General features: G+C 46.0%; 2 protein-coding genes across 5 annotated transcripts; both read left to right on the forward strand.

Moving 5' to 3' along the window:
- Positions 1–4,780: 4,780 nt before the first annotated feature.
- DCAF11 (DDB1 and CUL4 associated factor 11) lies at positions 4,781–13,268 on the forward strand. 4 transcript variants are annotated; one of them, XM_023499415.2, is made up of 15 exons: positions 4,781–5,033; positions 5,462–5,767; positions 6,437–6,576; positions 6,831–6,958; positions 7,330–7,394; positions 7,734–7,834; positions 8,092–8,238; positions 8,730–8,784; positions 9,156–9,224; positions 9,578–9,635; positions 9,718–9,903; positions 10,360–10,513; positions 11,026–11,178; positions 12,144–12,250; positions 12,381–13,268. In XM_023499415.2, exons 2-15 carry the CDS (start codon positions 5,658–5,660, stop codon positions 12,510–12,512), a joined length of 1,605 nt encoding a protein of 534 aa, XP_023355183.1. In that variant the 5' UTR covers positions 4,781–5,033; positions 5,462–5,657; the 3' UTR covers positions 12,513–13,268. The 4 variants fall into 4 exon arrangements, with proteins under 4 accessions (XP_023355183.1, XP_003755898.1, XP_023355187.1 ...); XM_003755850.4 differs by having other exon boundaries at positions 4,785–5,033; positions 6,449–6,576; XM_023499419.2 differs by having other exon boundaries at positions 4,786–5,033; positions 6,520–6,576.
- Positions 13,269–13,353: 85 nt separating this feature from the next.
- On the forward strand, positions 13,354–16,190 carry FITM1 (fat storage inducing transmembrane protein 1). The gene is made up of 2 exons (XM_003755881.3): positions 13,354–14,975; positions 15,415–16,190. The coding sequence occupies exons 1-2, from the start codon at positions 14,710–14,712 to the stop codon at positions 16,034–16,036; spliced, it is 888 nt and encodes a 295-aa protein (XP_003755929.1). The 5' UTR covers positions 13,354–14,709; the 3' UTR covers positions 16,037–16,190.
- Positions 16,191–16,508: the final 318 nt, after the last annotated feature.

The following is a 16,508-nucleotide window of genomic DNA, read 5'->3' on the forward strand; positions in this document are numbered from 1 at the left end:
TGGCTGAATTAATAAAACAAAAAGCTCTATGAGTCATGCTGAAACCAAGTCAACAATACAATATATAGTTGTTTTTTAAAGTGAACACAATCCCACTCCCAATAATCCAATGGCTCTCTGATTTTATCAATGTCCAGTATTATAAATGAAAGCACATATATTCTGGCCTATCCTTTGTAAATCTGTGGCCTTCTGATATAGGAGTCCACTCAATGTACGGAGAACTGGTTTTTGTTCTTTTGACATTGTAAAAATTCCAGTGAAACACAATAGCTGACCATCTGTTACTCCTTTTTGTCAGAAAGCTACAGCTGGAAGGGACCTCAGGACCATATTTTCCAGCACCTTCATTTTGTAGTCACTCTATGACAAGCTCAACTTTTTTATCATACATTTTCTACACTTCTCTGATGGCATCCTTTACCCTGCCTCTCCTGGACGATTCTTTATAACAAATTGCAGCCTTCTCACATCCACTCACTGACTTTTACATTGTCCTTTGAGTGATCCTCAACTTCAGTTCTTCTAAGAGCATGGTGTTCCACATTTTGCATACTTACAAAACTACCAAAAGAACCTCCCAATTAAATTAACGTGTACTTTCATACTTATTGATTTCAATGCAAGCATGAGCATTGCACAATGGTAGGAAAAAAATGTTAGAAAATGTTTCAAGAATAAGAAATGCAAAAAGTTTGTTGAATGTATAGAAGTCACATATTTATATATATGAATACTTCAAGATGATTTGGGGAGTAATAGAAATGTCAAAAAAAGACAACAAAAATGAAATTAATTACATTTTAACATACAGGGAACACCTCATTACTTTGGGAGGAAATGTTCCTGAATCAGCTGTATCACAGACCACTTACTTGAAAGAGCAAAGTTCAAAATTAATAGAAAACCATCAAGAATAAAAACGAGGGAGTGGGAAGAGAAATATAGCATTCCAGTGCAAAAACTTCAACTACCATAGCTGTTTACTATTAAAAAATCACAAGGGGCAAGTAGGTGATGCAGTGGATAGAGCACCAGCCCTAAAGTCAGGAAAACAGAGTTCAAATTTGGCCTCAGACACTTAACACCTCCTAGCCTGTGTCATCCTGGGCAAGTCACTTAAACCCAATTGCCTCAGGGGGCGATAAAAAGAAATTAAGAAAATCACAAACATGTGGGCTTCATAAATAACTTAACTGCAGGTTACTCTCTTCCACCCTTGTCCCACTGCAGTCCTGTGTCCTGTTCTAGAATTTGCACAGTTAAAAATGGCATGATTAAAGATTTAGAAACACATTATCTGAGCAGAGGAAAGGAACAGGCATTTTCATACTTTGTAGCCATTCCGTGACATAGCAGCTGCACCTGAAAGACAAGATACTCCCTCACAGTTTATACAGTAACATGCGCAGTTAAGCCTCAATAAATTAATGAAGACAGTGAGATTGGTCTAGAATACGGCCATAGATAACTAGAAGAAAATGTACTTCTTCTTTGAGCCAGGGCTGGGTCTGAATTAAGGCAGGTAAACAGCTGCACTGGTGTTACTTCCACCATAGAAACTCCTCAGGTTGCTGCAAACCACAAAGATCTGCACTTGCCCAGTAAGTCGGTGCAATAGCTAGGCGGAGAGCTGGGGGGGAGCCACCAATCTTTAAATGGAAGAATGGCCGGTCCTAGCTTGCTCCCATCCGCCCTCTGGTGGAGATGCTAGTGAGCAAGCATTCAACAACACTTAATTGAGCAGCTATTCAGTGGAGGGTGGGGAAAGCGTTGGGGAGTGGGTGGGGAGAAATAAAAGACAAAGGGCCCTTTCCCTTTTATACAGCTGAGTACAGATAGTACCGAAGCACGTTACAAGAACATTTCCCAGACCACGAAAGGCAAAGGATTACAGAGTGCCTCCCTGATTCAGTGAGAGGGGGGAGAAATGCAATTTAAAAATCTGAATTATAAAATGTTTTTCAAAAATATCGTTTTATTATTTTGAGTAATAACACCTTACTGTAACTAGCTCTTTCCAGCTACTGCACAAAAAGACTTTCACATAAATATCTTGCTGGCACTTTCCTACAATTCCATGAAGTAGGTAAGGAAAGTATTCAACTCATTTTACAGATAAGGAAACTAGGGCCTCAAAAGTAAAGGTGACTGGCCTAGGGTCATTCAGTTAAAAAATAGTGGGGTGCCAGGATCCCAGTCCAATGATGTGAATGAAGGAAACATGACACATAAAAAAAGCAGAAGTGTCATGATATGCCCTCTGATGAGGCCACTTTAGGAATACTGTTTTCACATCTGGGCATGGCATTTTAGGAAGGATACTGAAAGCTAGTGTTTCCTAGAGTCAAGTAACAGGATGATGAGGTAATTTGAAGCTATTCCATACCAGAATCAGTAAGGATTTTAGCTTGGGGAAGACAAAATTTGGGAGGATGCATTGTAGAAGTGAATTCAATTGTTATTTGGCCTCACAGAGCAAAACTGGGAGCAAACATGGGAAATGCAGAGTGTAAATTTCATTTAAGGGAAAGCTTTTTCCATGGGAACTGCCAACACAGGAAGTTTTCCAGTGAAAGCTACCTAAAAGGTTCCTTCTCAGAAACAAGAGAATAGGTGGGTTTGAGTAGGGTTTAGGCCTCTGAAGTCTTTCCTTGTTCTGAGACTCTGTGATTATGTTTCCTCATTCCTACGTTACACTGTTTTAGTTTATATTTAGGGGCAGCTAGGTAGGAAAATGGCTAGGGCACTGTACTTGGAGTCAGGAAGACCCAAGTTCAAATACAGCTTTAGTCACTTTCTAGCTGAGTAACCCTGAGAGGGTCACTTAGCCTGTTAGCCTCAGTTTCCCCAACAGTGAAATGGGGATAATTACAGCACCTAACTCTCAAAAATTATGAGGATCAAATAAAATATTTATAAAGAAAGCATGTAGCATAATGCCTGGCCCATAGTCCTATGTCAGATATATTGTGTGCCTTCTATAGTATACAAAGTTTATACTATATAATCTAAATAGCTGAATTAGGTTATAAATGGGTACAAGTAAAACAATACCAATTTAAAAATTATAGGGGTCTGTAGGTTGAATAAAAGCTGCCTTTCCTATGGATCTGCACACATATATTGTATCGAAGATATACTTTAACATGTTTAACATGCATGAGACTGCCTGCCATGTAGGGGAGGGGATGGAGAGAGGAAAGGGAAAAGTTGGAACAGAAGTGAGTCCAAGGGACAATGTTGAAAAATTGCCCTTGCATACTGTCAATAAAAAGCTATAATTTAAAAAAGAAAGAAAGAAAATTGGATGCAACTAAAAACATGTAATGGGGGGAAATTTAACAAAGTAAATTAAAATGCAATAAAACATAGGGGAAAAAAAGCTGCCTTTAAAGAATTTGAGAAGTGATCTTGTGGAAGAGGTAGATTATACTTTACTCTTTAGCTCCAGGAGGCAAAATCAGGAGCAACTGGTGGTCGTTTTATAAGGAGGCAAATAGAGACTTTATGTCCAGGAAAAGCAAAAAACTCACAGAAAAAATCAGAAATAAGCCGCCCCAAGGAGTAGTGAGCTGCACTTGGAGGTCTTGGGACAGACAGAGAGTGCACTTGCCCAGGAGACAAGGATGGGGATCCCGTTTGTTCACTCTCCTGTGATTCTGCGAAAGATGCGCCCATTCAGATCACCAAGACCAGGCAGCGCCCCTGTATGTAGCCGCTGGGAGGGGGACCAGGAGGACGGGGAGGCGGGGGTGAGGGCCTGAAAGCTGCTCTCTGCGCACAGGGAGGCCTCTGCTCATTCAGCACATTAGGAGGACTTTGCCTCCTCGCACCTCCAGCTTGGAGGGGGCGCCCCCGTCGTGGCAGTTCTCGGCCTTGGACCCAGCTCTAGTTACTTATCAACCCGAGGGACCGGTGGGAGCTGGGGTCGGGAGCGGGGAGGAAGATGGGCGGCAAAAGGGCACGGCCTCGGCCCCCGCCCGCATCCCCGGGGGAGGAGTCGTGAGGGGGAGGTGGACCCCGTTCAGAGATCTGCAACTCCCCGGGCGGCTGAGAAGAGCCCCAGACGCCGGAGGAGAGGGGAGGAGAGCGTGTCCACAGCGACGGGCCAAGGTCGCGGGCCTTCCCAAGAGCCCGGAGCGGGGGGGGGGGGGGGGGGGGGGGGGGGGCGGCCCCCCCGGGGGGACTGAGCCCGGGCGCCCCCCCCCCAGGAGTGGGAGGGGGCGGTCGGACAGAAGGGACTCGGGCTATCCGGGGAACAAGCCTAGCCCGACGTGCGCTCCTCACCCCAGAGTGGGCCGGGGGCGGCGGCAGCCTGGTTGGGCGCCAATTCCTCCCAGCATGCAGTTTCCCCACGAGCACAGATCCATGAAGCTCCCGGGCGCCCGGCGGGGGTCCGGGACGGCCCTGTGAGGGAAGAGGCACTCTGGGAGTGTCTGAAAAGTGTGGGTCCCGGGGAACGAGCACCTTTAGGGACTGACTTCAAATGACGCCGCTGGTCCCAAATGAAAGCCCACCCCAAGGCGCCTAACTGGCAAATCCAGGACTAGGCATTAGCATGTCCCTCCTCTCCCTTTCTCCCCCAATCAGCACCGCCCCGGAAGACTCCGCGGCCGCGCCTACCCCCTGGGTTCCCTACCTATCCCTGCCCTCAGAAACAAATGTCAACAGCACTCTCCTGCTTCCCTTCCCCTCTCGCCCCGCCCTCCCACTCGCGCTTCGAACACACTCGCACACGCGCTCCTCCCCCAATAACTGCTTTCCCTGCCTCCCTGCCTCCTCGCCTCCACAACACTCATTTGGTCCCTCCCACTTGTCAATCACTAGGCCCCGCCGTCCAGTGATCGGACTCAGGGTGGGCGGGGCCAGGTGGTCGCACGCGTGACGCAAGCGGGAGACGAGCCCGGGAATCAGAGAGGTGCGTGACGAAGCCGCGCGAAGCTGTTAGAGCCGTTGGGGGAAACACTGTGGATAAATGTAGACCAGGCTTCACGTGCCGCCCCCTTGCCGTGTTTTATGCGCTGCCCTTGGTGAGTGGGGAGTTTGGGGCTGGGCATTGATCGCTCTCTTAGGTGGGAGGAATCCTAACATTCCTCCCCCCCCCTCCGCGTACACACCCCGGACATACCACGTGGCCGCGAGTCGGGGAGGTGGGGAGGAGGGCTGTTAAGCCGGATTCTAATGTCATTGGCTTTCGCCTCTGCCGGCTGTGCAGCAGAGCCCTCTGATTGGTGGGCAGGATTCTTTCCTCCAGGAGAGTTCTGATTGGTGGTCTCCTGGGGATCTCTCTCTGCTCCCTTCCCTTCCCCCTAGAGCTCTATTAGGTGAGCTCGGAGGGGAAGCTAAGGAGTCTCTCCACGGAGGGCTGCGATTGGTGGGCGAGGGGGTCACCTGGCGGTACGAGATTGATCCTCGACCGTCCTTACCCCCTCCCTCCCGGCCTGTTTGGGCTTCTCAGGCTGCAGGTCTGTTGGTGTTCCTGGAGTCCTGGGAGCTGTCATTGGCAAAGGGGAAGAGACCCCTTTTCCTGAAGAGGAGCAGTTGCCTTTCCCCCACACATAACATTCCATCCAAGAGGCTCTGGGGTAGCACCCTGCCAGCCCCAGGACGGGGACAGGCTCCAGCACGGGTCTGGAGGATGCTGTGACCAGAAGATGGACTCACCAGGCAACAGCAGTGCCTCTGAGGCCTCGCCGTACGGGAGATATGAGCCTCGGTACAGTGAGGAAGATGATGATGTGGACCTGGCCTATTTCCTTCCCAGGTAACTCACTCAGTTGTGTGCCCCCCTCTCCCACTCGGCATAGGGAAACTGACTCCACAAGATAAGGAGCAGTGTGTCACACCTGAGCTCCTGTTCTCCAAGGAGAGAAGAGAGGAAATAGTCCTGGCGTGAGAACTCCCCCCTCCCCAAGTTTGCTGGTCTCCAGCACTGTGCTTGGGGGAAGGTGGCACAGTGATAGTCTTAGCCTCTGCCATGCCCAGCTCCAGTAGGCGAAGGAGCCATTTTTTTAGTAGCATTTACTTTGTTGCACAAATATGACTGCGTTCCCAAGTAAACAAAGGGTAAAGGAAAAGGAGGCAGGCTTGAATGAAGTGGTAGTGGCCTTCAGTAGTTTGTATGTGGTTGTGGAATTTAGGGTGATGAGATCTGGAAGTTCTCTTTAGAATTCTTTGTGTAGCATAGAACTCTTCTGGTAGTCAGAAATCAGGCTTCCACAACTTTTGGCTCTAGAATCTAATCTAAACATCTCCAGAAGTTTCCTGAGATACCTTACTATTCCCTGGCTCTGCTCCCAAGAGTGGGTTTCAACAACCTGATAATGACCAAAGCATAGTCATCTTGGGGCCCCTAATAAAAGAGATTGGTATGGGAGACTCTCTCTAGGAGTTTTAAGTTGTTTAGTATTGAAGGATCATCCCCTGCCATGAGGTCTCTCCACAGGGGCCAGGTGAGACTGGTACAGGGAGGTGGTGCAACCAGCCTGCAGCTCATCCATACGCTCTCTGACTCAGATGATGACAATGACAGCCCTTGGGAGGGTCGTCTTGGTGACAGATACAATCCACCTGGTAAGAGGAAAGGGTATTTGACCCAGAATTGTAGAGCATCAGTCTGCAAAAATTTGTTTAGATTCAAAAGACTGGAGTCAAAAGGAGGTGGGGAGGAAGATGAATGAAGAGAATCTTTTGAACCTTGTTATCTCCTTTCATGATTGGGCCCCATCCTCCTTGACACTGGTCACCTTCTTAGCCATTCATCCATTGATACCTGACTTCTATGAGTTAAAGAACTGAGACAGAGCTGCTGCTGCTGCTTCTTTCAGTGGACTCAAACCCTGACACTCGAGAGCTGGAATGCAATGAGATCAAGACCCAGGTGGAGTTGGCCACAGGACAGTTGGGATCGAGTAGGATAGTGCAGGAGCACAGCTTTCCTCGAATGCTGCACCAGGTAAGATCCCTTACCTGTCCTGAACCAGAGATTCTGTGAGTAGAGTTGGATTTGGAGTCAGGAAGACCTGGGATGGAATCCTGTCTCAAAATTTGCTAACTGTTTGACTCCAAGCAAATCATTTAATCGTTCTCATTCTCATGGAAAATGTGAGCACCTGCCTCACAAAGTTGTGAGACTTGATCAACTCATACATGGAGTACGCTGTAAATCTCAGTGCTGTGTAAATGTTAGCTGTTGTTGGGGGATGGGGAGTTCAGAAGTTTTGCCAACTATATCTCAAATGAGGTGAATTTAGAGAAAAGCTTTTGAAGCTGGCAATAAAAGTACCTTGCTTATGGTGTTCTTGCTTTCTTGTCTCTTCCCTACAGAGAGAACGAGGCCTCTGCCATCATGGCAGCTTTTCTCCTGGAGAGCGATCCCGTGTAGTGTCTCAGTAAGTTTGGGATGGGGTATTGTTGTTTTGAATTTAGATTTGAATTAGATTTGAGGAGGATCCAGGGGGATGATATCTATTGTCCATAAAATTAGAAGTAGAGCTATTAATAGGGAAAGTTATTTATATTGACATGAGGGATAAGAATTTTTGCTGTTGGAGGAAATGAGTTACAGCTGTTGAATAAGGAATGTAAGTTAAAACAATAAATCTTGGTGGCATAAAGAAAAAAATAATTTTGAGCAAAGGGGAGTGGGAACTCATGTACTAGTCTGATTGGAGTGTTATTGACACTGATACCTTCTTACCTTGATGTTCTTTTGCTGCTATTTTTCTCAGTTTCTTGCCCAACTACTTGAGCTTCACTGACTCCTATTTTCATAAGGCTTTCTGTGGTGTCTACAGCAAGGATGGTCAGATCTTCATGTCTGCTTGCCAAGGTACCTAGAGCCAATGAGTACTAAAGAGTCCCCTTGAATAGGGAACTGTGAAGCCCTCCTCAGGATAGAAAACAATTTCTTTCCAGTCCATAAATTGGAGAAGTTTCTGTTCCAGGCTCCATTGTAATTCTAAGGTTGGGAGATGTTAGCAGTATAATTCTGAATACTCTGCAGCAGAAGGAAGATCCCATAGCTGCACTAGGTGGCCAATATGGAAGGAGAAAATTTCCTGACACTTGCTTATTCCCAATTCCTAGACCAGACAATTCGCCTGTATGACTGCCGCTTTGGCTGCTTCCATAAATTCAAGAGCATCAAGGCCCGGGATGTAGGTTGGAGTGTTCTAGATGTAGCCTTTACTCCTGATGGCAACCATTTTCTCTATTCCAGCTGGTCCGATTATAGTGAGTATACCTACCAGCTTTATCATCTCTTCATTTTGGATCCTATAGCCTCCATTTTTCAGTCCCTCTTCTCTGAGCTAGATTCTTAGGCTATATTACAGAAAGACCATGCTCTTAGAATCATGACACCCTCTGCTGTTTGCATAGTTTGGTTTTTTGTTTCTTTTTTCTCCTTTGTTCTTTTTAGTTCATGTATAAAATCTTAGAGTTGAAAGAGACTAAATATCATACAGACTTTTTCACCTTATGATGAAATCTACTTCATATCCCTAACAGACACATCTGCTTGACTGTATCTAAGGAGGGAGAACTCATTACTTTTACAAAGCATTAGCTTTCATTTTTGGATCACTAGAAGTTATTAGAAAGCCTTTTCTTATATTGAACTAAGATTACTTTTCTAAAATCTGTTGGGTCTTTTTCTGCCCTCTGAAGCTACAGAAGACCCTATTCCCAAACTTCGAGTGACTTTTGTCTCTCTTGCTTTTTAGTTCATATCTGCAACATCTACGGGGAGGGAGACACACACACTGCCCTGGATCTGAGGTACTGGCTTCCCTCTTCAGCTAGACTCACCAGAAATTTAGGGAAAGCCTTCTGCAATGAATTTCTCTGAACCTTGAAGCACACACTGAGAGGGCAGAATGCAGGGACTATCTGCTTCTCTGAGTGGGAGATCCCCTGGGTGGGAGCTACATATCACTTCTCATTGGGAGGAATAGAGTGTAGTAGATGGATGCATCAGAACTTCATATTTCTCTCTGGTATAACCCTTCATTCTGACATATGTAAGCAGGATCCTGTTCAGTTTCCCTCCAGAAGTGCGGTGCGTGGCTTTCTTTGGATCTGAAGTGGATTAATTAATAAAGGCAGACTTATTAATCTTCCTATCTAACAAATTCTTCACTTTCTTTTAGGCCAGATCAACATAGTTTCATTGTCTTCTCCATTGCAGTCTCTTCAGATGGACGAGAGGTGCTGGGAGGGTGAGTATTTCAGTATTTCTCAGTTAATTTCTTCAGTTAATTGGGAAGTTCAGATTTGGAGGTTGAAGATGGTTTTGAGGAGACCTATATCCTGATACCCCTATTCAGTTGTTCAGGCTAACTCTTAGGTAGACTTTCCTCCCCTCTTTTCTAGTTCCCTTCCATTATGGGATTTGAGGCCTTAAATTTCTTCTCAGAAACAACGTTTCTGTGTGGTATAGGAGTTGAGTTCTATGGAATGAGGGACTTGACCCTAAATATAGACTCTTAACAGATTGTCCCCAGAGCCTTCAAAGAAGCCATTTTTTGAATTCTGACTCAGTTGTTATCTAGCCCAAATGTTTTTCTTTCAGTGCTAATAATGGATGCCTCTACATCTTTGATCGAGAACAGAACCGCCGTGTATTGCAGGTATAATTGCTGGGAGCTACATAGCATGCTTTCCATCTCCTTTTGGCTGCAATATTCAGATAATGTCTTCTCTCTGCTCTAGATGGAATCCCATGACAATGACGTAAATGCAGTGGCTTTTGCTGATACAAGCTCCCACATCCTGTTCTCCGGGGGGGATGATGCCATTTGCAAAGTTTGGGACCGGCGCACCATGCGTGAGGATGATCCCAAGCCTGTGGGCGCACTGGCCGGGCACCGAGATGGCATCACTTTCATTGACAGCAAGGTGAACAGAAGAGGGTGGATTACATAGCTGGAGATGCCCAGACCCTAGCCTCCAGGAAGGCCTGAAAACAAGGCTGGCCTAGGAAGGCATCTCTCAGACTGTAGCCAAGGTGGGCTACAAGGTTGTCATAAAGGAGAGGACTCGAGACCTATTTCTCCCCACTAGTCCTCAAGGATTAGGGTTTCCTGCACTCGATCAGGTTCTAATCAGTTGGTTGAGAAAATAGAAATATCTAACTAGTAGGTCAGTAGGTAAACACCAGAAAATGAATTTGACTCAGTAAGAACAGGTAGCAGTCTCAGAGCTACATAGTTTTTATCAATCTACCAGAAAAAGAAGGCAAGACCCAAGACTGATAGTGACAGTTAAGCTCACCCTTGAGGAATCAGATTTGTTATAATTGTGTATTCTGCTATCTTGAATATTGTGTTTCACTTTGTGGCCATGGGTTCACAGGGTGATGCCCGGTACCTCATCACCAACTCCAAAGACCAGACCATAAAACTCTGGGATATACGGCGCTTTTCAGGTCGAGAAGGCATGGAAGCTTCACGACAGGCAGCCATCCAAGAATACTGGGACTACCGTTGGCAGCAGGTGCCTAAGAAAGGTCAGAATCAAGAATCCTTGTATTATTTTTTTAAAGTATATTACTGATGCTTTTTTACATTGCTTCCCAGTAACATTCAACATCTTGCTCCTCAAGGCCAAACCTTACTCCCCACCCCCTTGTTTTGGTCAAGGTAAAAATTGTTTTTCTAATTATATTTATTTTTTATTAGTCCATATAAGTCTTCCTTATTTTCTTATAGTCATAATTCTCTTGTAGCATAGTAATTTTCCATTAGTTTCATATACCACATATTCAGCTATTCCATATTCAGTAAGTACACATTTTGCTTCCAATTATTTGGTTTTGTAAAAAAGTACTCACATTTTTGTATATATGTGTCCTTTTGTTTTGTTTATGTCCAGTAGTGATGTCACTGGATCAAAGAGTATAGTGTCTCCATTGTTCTGTTCTATATTTTCTTCCAGAAGTCATTCAGGAGCTTGGCTATACTACAGAAGAACCCACTAATAGTGTTTGATATGTTTTCCCTACCCTTTGTCCTCATATAGCCTGGCAGAAACTGAAGCTCCCTGGGGACAGCTCTGTGATGACATATCGGGGTCATGGTGTGCTCCATACCCTCATTCGCTGCCGCTTCTCCCCTGCCCACAGTACTGGCCAACGTTATATCTACAGTGGTTGCTCCACTGGCAAGGTTGTCAGTAAGTATCATCCCAGGACAGAAGGTCACCACAGAGTAAGAGACCTTTTTTCCCAATGCAGATCAAGTTCCAAGAGAAAAAAAATATTGGATCACATAACAGGTAACTTTATGTAGTTAGGTTGTTGGATTCGGGGGGACAGAGAGTGGGAGATGAAGAGAAACATGTTCCACTGAGTAAGACAAGAAATTATGAAAAGTGTTCTTCAATTGCACATTTTGGCTAGGTAAAGAGTACAGACAGAAGTTTGAGAGAAAGGAGAAAAGGAAATGTGTTCTCTTCCCTGGTTTATAGAAAGAAAAGATATGGGCAGAAATAAAGTAAGTCAGAGGGTAAGACAGATCCATAACAGTTACAGAGACATAGAAGTGTCTCTAAGTGAAACATGCACTGAAACACTGAAAAGGGAAGAGGCAAGGAACTGAATTAGATATGTACATACAAAGGGAGGTATGCTGGTATTCAAAAACTTCTCTACCTTACAGCTTTTTAAGATACTACCTCTAACAGCATGTGAAATTTTCTGGATTATAGGTCAGGTGAAATTGACCTATGACTTAAACTTTCCCATCCTGTCACTAGGAACATCTTTTCAGAATAGGGTATAGTCAAGGTAATAATAGGAAAGACATTTAAAAAGAACTCTAATATATTAAAAGGTTTTACTTCACAAGAAAAGTAAGTCTAGAACAAGTGACTATAGAGGCTGAATTGGGGAGGGGTTCTCATAAAGCAGGGATTCTTGACCTAGATTTGTAAACTTATTTGCTTGTTTGTTTTAATAACTTTTCCCACTATAATTGATTTCTTTGTAATTCTATTGTAATTTATTTAATGCATTTAAAAACATTCTGGGATAGGGTCTACAAGCTTCACCGACTACCACAGAGGGACTCATGATACTAAAGATGTTCACATGGATTGACTGTACCTTAGTGGTTTTTCTCATTCTTTTCTTTCTGTAGTATATGACCTCCTCACTGGCCAAATTGTGAAGAAGCTGGCCAGCCACAAGGCCTGTGTACGGGACGTCAGTTGGCATCCCTTTGAGCAGAAGATTGTCAGCAGTTCGGTAAGATTGGCAGTGGCAGAGACAGGGAAGGGAATTAGGAACTAAAGAATTCTGTGAAGGTTTAAGTGATTGATTTAGAATCAAGGCTTAAAAGGGTTCTTTTCTAACAATCTCCTCTTTGCCCTTGTAGTGGGATGGCAACTTGCGCCTGTGGCAATACCGTCCAATTGAATACTTCAGGGAAGACTTGCTGAATTCTGATGACTGTCCCACCACCACTCCACCATACGCCACCTTTGGAGCCTATTCCACTTCCCAGTAATTCTTGCCTGTCAGTATGGACTGATCTGTGCAGCCCCAAGGGGAATCACCTCCTCTTTCCTCTCTTTCCTCAGGGAGATCTGTGGAGGAGCTAAGAAGGTTAGAGGATGAAGAGCAGAAACCCTAGCTTTTCCACCCTGGCTGCACTCTGGGTGAAGGCATCCTGTCCTTTGAGGCTGAGTTGTGTGGCTAGGCCTCCATCCCACCCCAGGGCAGGCAGGACAGACAACTCTAGAAAATTAAAGAGAGGCCATCCTCTGGTAGTTATTTAGGTATGGTTCTAGCCGGGCAAGGAATGCTTATTTTTTATAATCATGTTTGGATTCTGAGACTTGGTCAATAGACTAGTGTTCCTGGGCTAGGTCTAAACGGGTTGGCCAATCAGAGTCTGATTACCCTTGCCTGGCCCAGTAGCATGGACCTTCAAGTTGAAGGCCAGACTAGCCATTCAGAAGGTGGCTTTGCCCACCACTGCTCTCCTTTTTTCATAATGACCAGAATGTTATTCCTTCTTAGGCAAGGAGTAAAGCTGTTCCCTCAGGCTGGGAATCTGCTCTCCCTCATTGTGTCTTTGAAGTAGGAGGTGCTACAGTGTAGGAAGTTCTAAGGCCCCCATCTTAATCCTAATGGAACTGACTCTTTTCAGTTCATATCCCCTCAGAACTGTTGGGTAGGGGAACTAGGCTGGTTAAAGTGGGGGTTCTTCTGTCTTACACTTACTTTTAGCTCCCTCAATAAAGTTTCCTCAGAAATCTGACTCAGGCTGTCTCCTTGTATACAGAAAGTTTTACATAAACGTCTCCAAATTTGTGACTAGGGCTAAAATGCATACCACAATGTGCAGAGACAACAGTCAGGACTTGCTTCTTTGGGTTGAAAATATCCTATTTATTATTATATTATACATATACTTATTATTATATATTATTAGGTGCCTTAAGGTATCTGCTTTCTCTTTAATCTTACAACCAAAAATTCCCCACTAAAAATTGGGAATTAGCTTTGAATTGAGTTGCTTACCCACTCAGGAACCCAAAACATATTCTCCAGAAAGTAAAGATAGAATTTGCAAGGGAGTAAACACAAGCCCCTTGTATAAAAAAATTTAGGCCCTTGATATAGTAGTATCAGGGTTCTCTTCTAAGGAAAAAGTTTAGTATGATGACTACTTTACAGACAAACCACAATGCATCTTGGTTAAATGTGTAAAACCTGAAAGCTTGGGAAGGATATTAGAGTGCCAGCCAATCCCAAAATCACTGAGAAAGCCTTTCTGTCACATCCAGAAGAGGTTAGTTGACTTATCTAAAGTCATACAATTGTTAATGGTCTTAATGGCAAAATAGTCTGACTGCTATGCCACACTGCCTCCTGAATTAAAAATTATTAGCTAATTATTAGCTAAACATTATTATCTAAAATTATATAAGATAGTTAGGCAGAGAGGGGAAAAGGACAAAAAATGGATAAAATAACAAAACATAAAAAAACTATGTTCCTATCATTTCTTAAGGCCAGTCTAGTGAAGTAAGGGGGAGCATTTCCAAGGACTCCACTCCAATTATTAGTACAGTATGCAAGTTTGAGGTTTAAGTGTGATCTCCAGAACTATTCTGCTTCCCCATTCCAACTTCCAAGGACTCCAGCCTAGCTCTCACTCTGGACCAGGACAGGCCTAGAACTTCGAAGCAAGGTGGGCCCCCAAGAGCCTCTCTCCCAGGCCTAAGCCCAGAGTAGATGGGAATAGGTACTTGCCTTGTTCGATAGCTTTGGAAAGTTCCTGTACCAAATTGGCAGAAGTTAAATGTGAAGGTGAAGAAACATATACTTCTTTAAACTCAAAAAAACTGATGAGCTATTTCTTCTGATCACCCCACTTCCTTTTAAAAGTAAAGTATTTTGGCTGAAAAGCTAAGACAGTGACAACCATGTAGCAACAGTTCGCAAATTGAAAGAAGGATATGAGTAAGGAAAATTGAGGACACAAGGACATGTTATGGAAGGACATACAGACCGCTAGTGCTGACGCAGAAGCGTCAGCCACAGCCCCCAGCTGCCCCCCGCCCCTCTCCCTTCCCAGCTGCCAGTCTAGCTCTGCCCTGTATCTCCAGCACCTGTCACTGCCTGTCCTTGCCTAGGGGGCCCTACAAGCCCCTCCTCAGCTGCCCAGCAGAGCAAGCAGTCAGAGGGGAGGGAACATGGAGCGGGGGTTAGGGGTGGGGGCAGGGACAGGCCTGGGGGGCCGGCTCCGAGTGGTGCTGGGCTGGTTGCTGAGGGTACTGCTGTGGCTAGCATCAGCCCTCCTGTACTTTGGAAGCGAGCAGGCTGCCCGACTCCTGGGGAGCCCCTGCCTCCGGCGCCTTTACCATGCCTGGCTAGCTGCCGTGGTCATCTTCGGACCCCTGCTGCAGTTCCACGTCAACCCCCGCACCATCTTCGCCAGTCATGGCAACTTCTTCAACATGTAAGTCTCTCTCGTCAGGCCCTTTAATACTAGTTCCATCCACTCTGGTTTTAAGCTCCCTCCTCTTTTGGGCTCTTGTCCTACTGCCAGTGGGAGCACTAAAAATAGGCTAAGAGGTGGAAGAGAAGGTCAAGGGTAGTGGGAACTATGGGGACGCACGGGGAGGATTTAGAAGGCCAGGCAGAGGATTAGGGGGTGAGGAGTTGGAGGGCAGGGGAGGTGAGAGAGAGGGGCAAAGAACAGGTGGAAATGGAGAGTGATTTGACCCAGGGTAGCATGAATGGGGGCAGAAGGTAGAGGAAGATAGCAAAGATCCAGGGGGAAGTAACAATGGGACTCCTGGAAGATGAGGCTGGGAAACCCAGAAGAACCTGGGATCTAAAGAGGCCTATTTCTCTACAAGCCTCTCCTCCCCACTCCTCTCTTTCTAACCCTACAGCAAGTTTGTGAACTCTGCCTGGGGCTGGACCTGCACCTTCCTGGGCGGTTTCGTGCTGCTGGTGGTGTTCCTGGCCACTCGGAGAGTGGCCGTGACGGCTCGGCACTTGAGCCGGCTGGTGGTGGGGGCTGCCGTGTGGCGCGGGGCTGGCCGGGCTTTCCTGCTCATCGAGGATCTGACCGGCTCCTGTTTTGAGCCTCTGCCCCAGGGGCTGCTGCTCCACGAGCTGCCTGACCGTCGCAGCTGCTTGGCAGCTGGCCACCAGTGGAGGGGCTACACGGTCTCCTCTCATACCTTCCTGCTCACCTTCTGCTGTTTGCTCATGGCTGAGGAAACCGCCGTCTTTGCTCGGTACCTGGCCCACGGGCTGCCTGCCGGCGCTCCTCTTCGACTCGTCTTCCTTCTTAACGTCCTCCTGCTGGGCCTCTGGAACTTCCTCCTGCTCTGCACCGTCATCTACTTCCACCAATATACCCACAAGGTGGTAGGCGCGGCTGTGGGCACCTTCGCCTGGTACCTCACCTATGGCAGCTGGTACCATCAACCCTGGTCACCAGGGAGTCCCGGCCACGGGCTCTTTACCCACTCCCAGCGCCCCCAGGCCAGACTTAAGCGTGATTGAGGGGAATAAAGGCAAATCAAATCCAGGTGCTGACTCTTCTCTTTATTTGGGTGCTAGGTCGTTTGAATTGAAGGTTAGAACATTACAGAAAGGGAAGGACCCACCAACATTGTTTGCTACATTCCAGGTTGATCCCTAACACACCCTAGGGTGGGGGGTGGCGAATTGCTATCATTCCTTAAAAGGCATCTCCAAAACAAGCCTACCATCCCATAGCCCCCCAGCCTACTCACAGCCTTCCTCAGGTCTCCTGCAATGTCTTTTACTTCCAGCATCTTCCATGAACAATTCCACCAAGGACAAAACCAGATATACACATGTAGACAGATGGAAACACTGGCTACACATATGAAATGTTTGTGAAAGCCCACATGTCTGTTGCCTTCGCTCTGTGACTTACACTACAGAGAGGAGACACAGATTGAGAAGGGCTGGAAGAGAGAAGGGCAAGAGGAGTGAAGGATGGCCTGGG

Source organism: Sarcophilus harrisii, chromosome 2, assembly GCF_902635505.1.
Source record: "Sarcophilus harrisii chromosome 2, mSarHar1.11, whole genome shotgun sequence".
Lineage (NCBI taxonomy): Eukaryota > Metazoa > Chordata > Mammalia > Dasyuromorphia > Dasyuridae > Sarcophilus > Sarcophilus harrisii.

Excerpts from the sequence above, each read along its gene's own strand:
- FITM1 (XM_003755881.3), top strand. The coding sequence starts at position 14,710 with ATGGAGCGGGGGTTAGGGGTGGGGGCAGGGACAGGCCTGGGGGGCCGG. Across the intron at positions 14,976-15,414 it reads CATGGCAACTTCTTCAACAT|CAAGTTTGTGAACTCTGCCT; the intron begins GTAAGTCTCTCT and ends CTAACCCTACAG.
- DCAF11 (XM_023499415.2), top strand. The coding sequence starts at position 5,658 with ATGGACTCACCAGGCAACAGCAGTGCCTCTGAGGCCTCGCCGTACGGG. Across the intron at positions 6,959-7,329 it reads TTCCTCGAATGCTGCACCAG|AGAGAACGAGGCCTCTGCCA; the intron begins GTAAGATCCCTT and ends TCTTCCCTACAG. Across the intron at positions 10,514-11,025 it reads GCAGCAGGTGCCTAAGAAAG|CCTGGCAGAAACTGAAGCTC; the intron begins GTCAGAATCAAG and ends GTCCTCATATAG.